At 44.2% G+C, this 7176-nt stretch overlaps 1 protein-coding gene across 1 annotated transcript in view; it reads right to left on the bottom strand.

The window, feature by feature from the left end:
* The window catches only part of ABCB11 (ATP binding cassette subfamily B member 11), a 116092-nt gene that overhangs the window by 9420 nt on the left and 99496 nt on the right, over positions 1 to 7176 (bottom strand). The window contains 1 exon segment of the mRNA XM_045299935.1: positions 905 to 1102. Within this exon segment, the coding sequence (XP_045155870.1) occupies positions 905 to 1102 (198 nt within the window).

The raw sequence follows: 7176 nt of genomic DNA, 5'->3' as shown, positions 1-7176 counted from the left end.
GAGAATGATGATGGCAACAAATGTACAAATGAGCTGGACACAATGGATGGATGGATGGATTGTGATGAGTTGTATGAGCCCCCAATAAAATGATTTTTTTAAAAAGAAAGGGGGTGATCTGAAAGACGAAAATCTATCCATGTGATGGATTGTCTCAGTAGATCCAACAACGAGACCAAGCACAGCAGCAACTGTGAGGGTGGCACCGGACTGGGCAGTGTTTCCTTCTGTTGGACATAAGGTCACTGTGAGTCAGAAACCACCTGACAGCATCGAACAACAATGGCATACGTTACTTTGAAAAGAAAAGGAAGGGAAACAAATGAAAATTAAACTGTAGAAAATAAGCAACCAAAAATATCCACCGACCATTTACATCTCGCTGAGGAAGCTTTATGTCTTGTGACGATCAGCTTGAGTTCCTTGATTTTACTTAGACTTAATCTTGAATTGAGATTGTCCCAGCTTTTCATGCTAGGTCATTTTTCTTGCTCATTTATCATTGCGCTCCTTGTCATTCCCCCCGCCCCCCCACCCCCACACACACCACTTTTTCCCTTCACGGCCATTAGGTTCTTGATTCGGCTGCACTTTCTGCTCCATTTGCCGGTAAGTGAATGCGTCTGTTAAACACACTCATCTCCAGCTTCACAGTATCCCTGGTTCTCTTTGCCTAACTAGGGGTGAACTGGTCGACTGGAACATGGAAGCATTGGATGTTAGAAACTGTGAGGTAAAATCAGGTCAACCAGCAAATCAAAGAGACTGGAAAACCTGCACGGGGTAAGTGTCTGAGGCAAGCAGTTTGGGGTGAGGCTGGCAAGGCACAGTGTTGAAGAACCCTTTTGACCATCAGAGATGCTCCTCAGAGAGCCACCTTCGCAAGCACAGCCCCATTGCTTACCACCTTCCCTTTGTCGGGATCATAGAAACGTTCCAACAGCTGAATGCTGGTGCTTTTGCCACATCCACTGCTTCCAACAAAGGCCAGTGTCTGCCCTGGGTTAATAGACACTGAGAGCCCATTGAGAACTTGTATGTTAGGCCGAGAAGGATACGTGAATTTGCAGTCAACAAAGTCAATCTTCCCCTGGAAGTTGTCCTGTGAAAGAAGGATTGAAATTACAGAGGGTCCTAGGGTCTAGAATATGGGCCATGTACCTACAGTTAACTTTTAAGCTCCTGATTCAGATAGCCTATCTTCAATATCATGACCTATGGATTGAGTTGTATACCTCCCCACCCCCAAAACTTTTTTTACACAAACACATACATACACACACACACACACACACACATACGCATATGGAAAGGATTCAAAAACTTTGTGGAAAAATAAAATGAAAAGATAATGGAATTTTCCACAAACATTTTCAAGCCCCTTATTGTAGTCCTGGCCCCTGTACTGATGGATGTGATTCTGGTTAGAAACTGGATTTTTCTTTTCTCATGTTAGTAAAGGCATACCCACTTCAGAGAACAACCCTGAAGTTACAGCTCAGGAAAAGGGGTGTGTCTAATCAGAACACACAGGAACAAAGAGGGAAGAAGAGAGAGCGGAACACAGCCTGGCCCACCAAACCCCTAGGATGATGTTCCTACTTAGAGCAGCCAATGCACAGAGAGGACCATAGGGCTGGCCCCACCATGAGACATGATGTCCCTCACTGACCCATAGCACTACAGGGGACAACACTGGAGACACAGCACAAGAATTGTGTCTGATCTGACCCCACCACACGGGGGCAAAACACAAAGGGTGTGCAACAGAGCAGCAAGGGGAGCAAAGCAATGAGGTCCTGGAGAATATCAAAAATAGACTTTAGGGCCAAGGTGTGGCACCCCATCAGACTCCACCAGAAAACACTCCTAAAGGTCAACAAACAGACCTGGAATTATTTATAGGCTTTTCTTTTTTGTGTGTGTCAGTTTTATTGTTGTTGTTTTGTTTTCCTCTCTCTTGTTTTTGTACTTACTATTGTCTCTGCATGTCTATCTAGATAAGATAGGTGAGATAAACAATCCAGAGGAGAAAACAATGGGACCAACACAGGAGAGGGGGCTGGGGGGACAGGGGGGTTATCAACAAACCCAGGAGCAAGGGAATAACAAGTGATCTAAATGGATGGTGAGGAGGGTGTAGGAGGCCTGGTGGGGCTTGATCAAGGTCAATGTAGCCAAGAAGAATTATTGAAACCCAAAGAAGGCCAAATATTTTCGTGGGACAAGAGGAAACTAAAGGGAAATAGAGGAAAGAACTAGGAAGCAAAGGACAGTTATAGAGGTCCAAATACAGATATATACATATGCAAATATATTTATATATAACAATAGGGAAATAGATCTATGTACATATATTTATATGTTAAACATTAAGGTAGCAGACAGACATAGGGCCTCTACTCAAGTACTCCCTCAACAAAAGAACACTTTATTCTAATAAGCCAGCATTCTGTGATGCTCACCTTCCCAACACAATCACTGAAGACAAAATGGGTGCATTAGTAAATGTGGTGAAGAGAGCTGATGGTGCCTGGTTATCAAAAGATATAGCATCTGGGGTCTTAAGTGCTTGAAGATAAACAAGTGGCCATCTAGCTGAGAAGCAAAAAAGCCCACATGGAGGAAACATACCAGCCTGTGTGATCACGAGGTGTCCACGTGATCAGGTATCAGGCATCAAAGACCCAAAACAAAAAATCATGTCATTGTGAATAAGGGGGAGTGTGGAGTGGAGACCCAAAGCCCACTGTAGACAATTGGACATCCCTCACAGAAGCGTCACAAGGAAGAGATGAGCCAGTCAGGGTGTAGTATAGCATCAATGAAATGCACAACTTTCCTCTAGTTCTTTAATGCTTCCTCCCCCCCACCCCACCGACTATCATCACCCCAGTTCTGCCTTACAAATCCAGCTAGACCAGAGGATGCACACTGGTACAGATAAGAACTGGAAACACAGGGAATCCAGGACAGATAAACCCCTCAGGACCAATAATCAGAGTATCAATACCAGTAGGGGGAGTGGAAGGGGGGGAGAAAGGGGGAACCAATCACCATCATCTACATATAACACCCTCCCAGGGGGGCGGACAACAGAAACGTGGGTGAAGGGAGCTATCGGTCAGTGTAAGACATGGAAACAATTTATAAATTATCAAGGGTTGATGAGGGAGGGATGGTGAGGGAGGGAAAAATGAGTTGATACCAAAGGCTCAAGTTAAAAAAAATGTTTTGAAAATGCTGATGGCAACATATGTACAAACGTGCTTGACACAATGGATGGATGAATTGGGATGAGAACTGTAAGAGCCCCCAATAAAAAAAGCATACCAGAGTAGGATGGGTCCTAAATGTAATCCTTTCTGAGCTATAAAGAAAAGGAGTCTGGTGATGTCTCGGTGCAGGCACTCAGCTGCTAACTGCAAGCTTGACAGTTCACGCCTACCAGTGGCTCCAAGGGAAAAAGACACGGGGGTGGGGTGGGGGTGGGGCCCGGGGGGGGGGGGGGGGTCCATGTGTATTACAGTCTCAGGCTGGGGATGCCTACGGGGCAGTTCTACCTGATCCTGTAGGGATGCTTTGAGTCAGAATCAACTTGATTTGACAACAGTGACCTTTGGGAATTATAAGAAGAGCAAAATACACACACACACACACAGGGGTAAGCTGCCATATGAAGACAAACACACAAGGCAGATGCGTCTACGAGATCGGAACTTTATGGATTGCTCCTAGTAGAAGCTGAAGTCGATGGAGAACCATCCCATGGAGTCATGACCTACATTGACTTCTTTCCTCCCGAACTGTGAGGAAATAAAGTTCTGCTCTTTGAAACAACTTCAAAACGTTGGTTTACACACACACACACACACACACACACACACACACGCTTTTCAATGGCAGTACTAGGGAAAACATCACACTATCAAGCCCAACAACTTGATGCAAAGGCAGTGTCTCCCCTATTTTAGCAGCCCTGCAGGGAAACAAGAGCAGCTAAACGAAAGAAACTGGACCTCTGCTTCCCATCCAACCTGAGGGGATTTCTTTGTCATCTGAATGGAAGATCATAGATGTTATCACCTCGCAGAAGCCGCAACGGCCCAAACCTTCAACTCTGATCCCTAAAAGATTTCACAGGCATTGCACTTGAAATGACTGAGGGTCAGAGTTACTTGTGTTTTGTACTGCAAAGATGAGTGAATACATTTGAATTGCATGGTTTCTGTTTAGTTTTTTTTAATGTTGTGGGGTGAAGGTGTACAGAGCACATCAATTTTCCATTCAATAATTGCGACACCACTTGTTCATCTCATTGGTGGCACTGCCCTCAGTGCCACAGCACTCTCCATCTCTCCCCGGCATTTCCTACCTTCTTCTCTCCTAACCCTTCTGAGTTGTGTCCTTGGACAGATGCTGCCCCCTTGATCTCCAATGGTTCCTCATTCTAAGGTGTCTCCACTTCACAAGATCAACTACAGGTTGGTGTGTCTAAAAATAGTTCCAATCATGAACTTGAGAAATGGACATCTAGTGAAGGCCAAAGAAACTTTACTTCTATTGAGCTGAAGAAGAAACCCATCATTTCACCAGTTTAAAAAGATTTCTGAATTCAATTAAACTTTATTAAGTTTCTGGGGATATTTTTGTGCTCTTGAGCCTACTGAGATTTTTCAAAAGGGGGCAGGACAGATTAACAATGCCTCTGAAGACTATCAATTATGAGGAAAGATATTTTGTTGAGATCAAATTTATTTGACCAAACAAACTTTCATCAAGGTGAACCAAATTACCATCATTGGACAGGAAAAGTCCGTATTTCTGCATTTCGCAGTAGCGCCACCACTTGTCTGTCAGTTCAGCTTACTGTGGTGGCCTGTGTGTCGCGATGATGCTGGAACGTATGTCGCTGGTACTTCAAAGACCAGAAAGGACACCCAAAGTGAACACGCTTTAGCAGAACTACCAAACTAAGAAAAGGCTACATGGAAAGAATACACTGTCTGCTTCGGAGGACTAGCAGCTGAAAAACAAATGCATAGCATCAAAACACTGCCAGATACGGAATGCCTCAGAATACTAACAGAGATAGTGCCAGAGATGAGCGCTTTAGTCAGAAGAGACTCAAATTAAGACAGAGGAAGAGCCGTATTCTCAAAGTAGAGTTAACCATGACAGAAATGGAGTAAAAGTCTGTGGGGGTAAGCCTTTGAGACCTTCATTTTGCTGGTGGGGCATGACCCCAAATGAGGAGAAACAGCTGCTGACATCTACTGATAATAGGAACTTGGAATGCATGAAGTATGAATCTAGAGAAATTGGAAGTCATGAAAACTGAAATGGAATGCAAACGTTATCGATATCCTGGGTATGAGTGAGCTGAGATGGACTGGGATGGGCAACTTTGGATCAGAAAATCATATGGTTTACTATGCCAGGAAGGACACACTAAGAGGAATGATATCGCACTCATTATAAAAAAGAACATTTAAGATTCATCCTGAAGTACAATGCTGTCCGTGAATGGATTATATGTATCTGCATTCAAGGAAATCCAATAAATGAAACTATTGTTCAAATGTGTGTACCGACCACTAGCTGCACTAACAGCTCATGAGATGGAAAGAATATCCAGACTCAGTCCCCCAAAGAACTAGTTGACAGCCCCCCATTTCAGGAGGTGGCATATAAGAAAGAACCAATGGTGCTGGAGGAAGAAGTTCATGCTGCACTGAAAGCATTAGCCAAAAAACAAGGCTTCTGGAATTGATGCAATTCTAATCGAAATGTTTCAACAAGCTGATGCAGCAATGGAAGCACTCATTCCTCTGTGCTAGGAAATGTGGAAGACAGCATCTTGGCCCACTGACTGGAATAGGTCCATCTCTGTACCCATTCCAAAGAAAGGTGACCCATCAGAATGCTCAAACTACAGAAAAATATCATGGATAACACATGAAATAAAATTTTGCTGAAGATAATCCAACAAAGGTTGCAGGAGTACAATGACAGGGTGGTGCCAGGCTGGATTTTAAAAAGGATGTAGAACAAGAGATATCAATGTTTGTGTCAGATGGATCTTGGCTGAAGCAGAGAATACTAGAAAGATGTTTACCTGTGTTTTGTTGACTATGCAAAGGGATTTGACTATGTGGATCATAACAGACTATGGGTAGCCTTAAGAAGAATGGGAATTCCAGAACACCTCAGTGTGCTCATGTGGAACTTGTACATGGATCAAGAGGCAGCTGTGTGAACAGAACAAAGGACTACAGTGTGGTTTAAAATCAGGAAAGGCATATCAGTGTTGTATCCTCTCCCCATACCTATGCAATCTGCGTGCTGAGCAAAGAAGTAGAGAAGCTGGATTATATGATGGAGAGTGTGGCATTAGGATCGGTGGATGGTGTATTAACCTGCCGCACGGAGATGACACAACATTGCTTGCTGAAAGCGTGCAAGACTGGAAGCACTGCCTGATCAAGAACAAGGGATTGCCGCCTTCGGTAGGGACTATGAATCAATGTGAAGAAGACTAAACTCCTCACAATGAGGCCAATAGGTAAGGTCATGATAAGTAGAGAAAAGACCGAAGTTGTCAAGGATTTTGTCTTGCTTGGATCCACAATCAATGCTCATGGAAGCAGCAGTCAAGATATCAAATGACAAATTGCATGGAGTAAATTTGCTGCACAAGACCTCAGTCAAGTGCTGAAAAGCAAGGAGTTTGCTTTGAAGACTAAGGTCTGCCTAACTCAAGCCATGGTGTTTTCAGTGGCCTTGTGTGCAGGTGAAAGTTGGACACTGAATAGAGACGATCAAAGAAGAATCGGTACATTGCGTCGTGGTGCTGCCGAAGATACTGAAAGTACCATGAACTGCTAAAAGGACACGCCGATCTGTCTTGGAAGAAGTATGGCCAGAAGGCTCCTCAAAGGCAGCGAGGGTGAGACTTTGTGCCACGTATTTTGGGCATGTTATCAGGAGAGATAACACCTAGTCCCTGGAGTGGTGAAGTGGAAGGGGAGTGAAAAGAGGGAGACCCTCAACAAGAAGGACTGGTGTAGTGGCCGCAACAATGGGTGACATAGACCAATTGTGGGGACGGCACAGGGCCAGTAGTGTTCCGTTTGTGTACATAGGATAATTAGGGGTCGCACGTGACTCGGTGGC

Source organism: Echinops telfairi, unplaced genomic scaffold, assembly GCF_000313985.2.
Source record: "Echinops telfairi isolate 266 unplaced genomic scaffold, ASM31398v2 ScPeMD7_4;HRSCAF=17, whole genome shotgun sequence".
NCBI classification, from domain to species: Eukaryota; Metazoa; Chordata; class Mammalia; order Afrosoricida; family Tenrecidae; genus Echinops; species Echinops telfairi.
The sequence above is the reverse complement of the archived record's forward strand: the minus strand, read 5'-3'. Positions and strand labels throughout refer to the sequence as shown.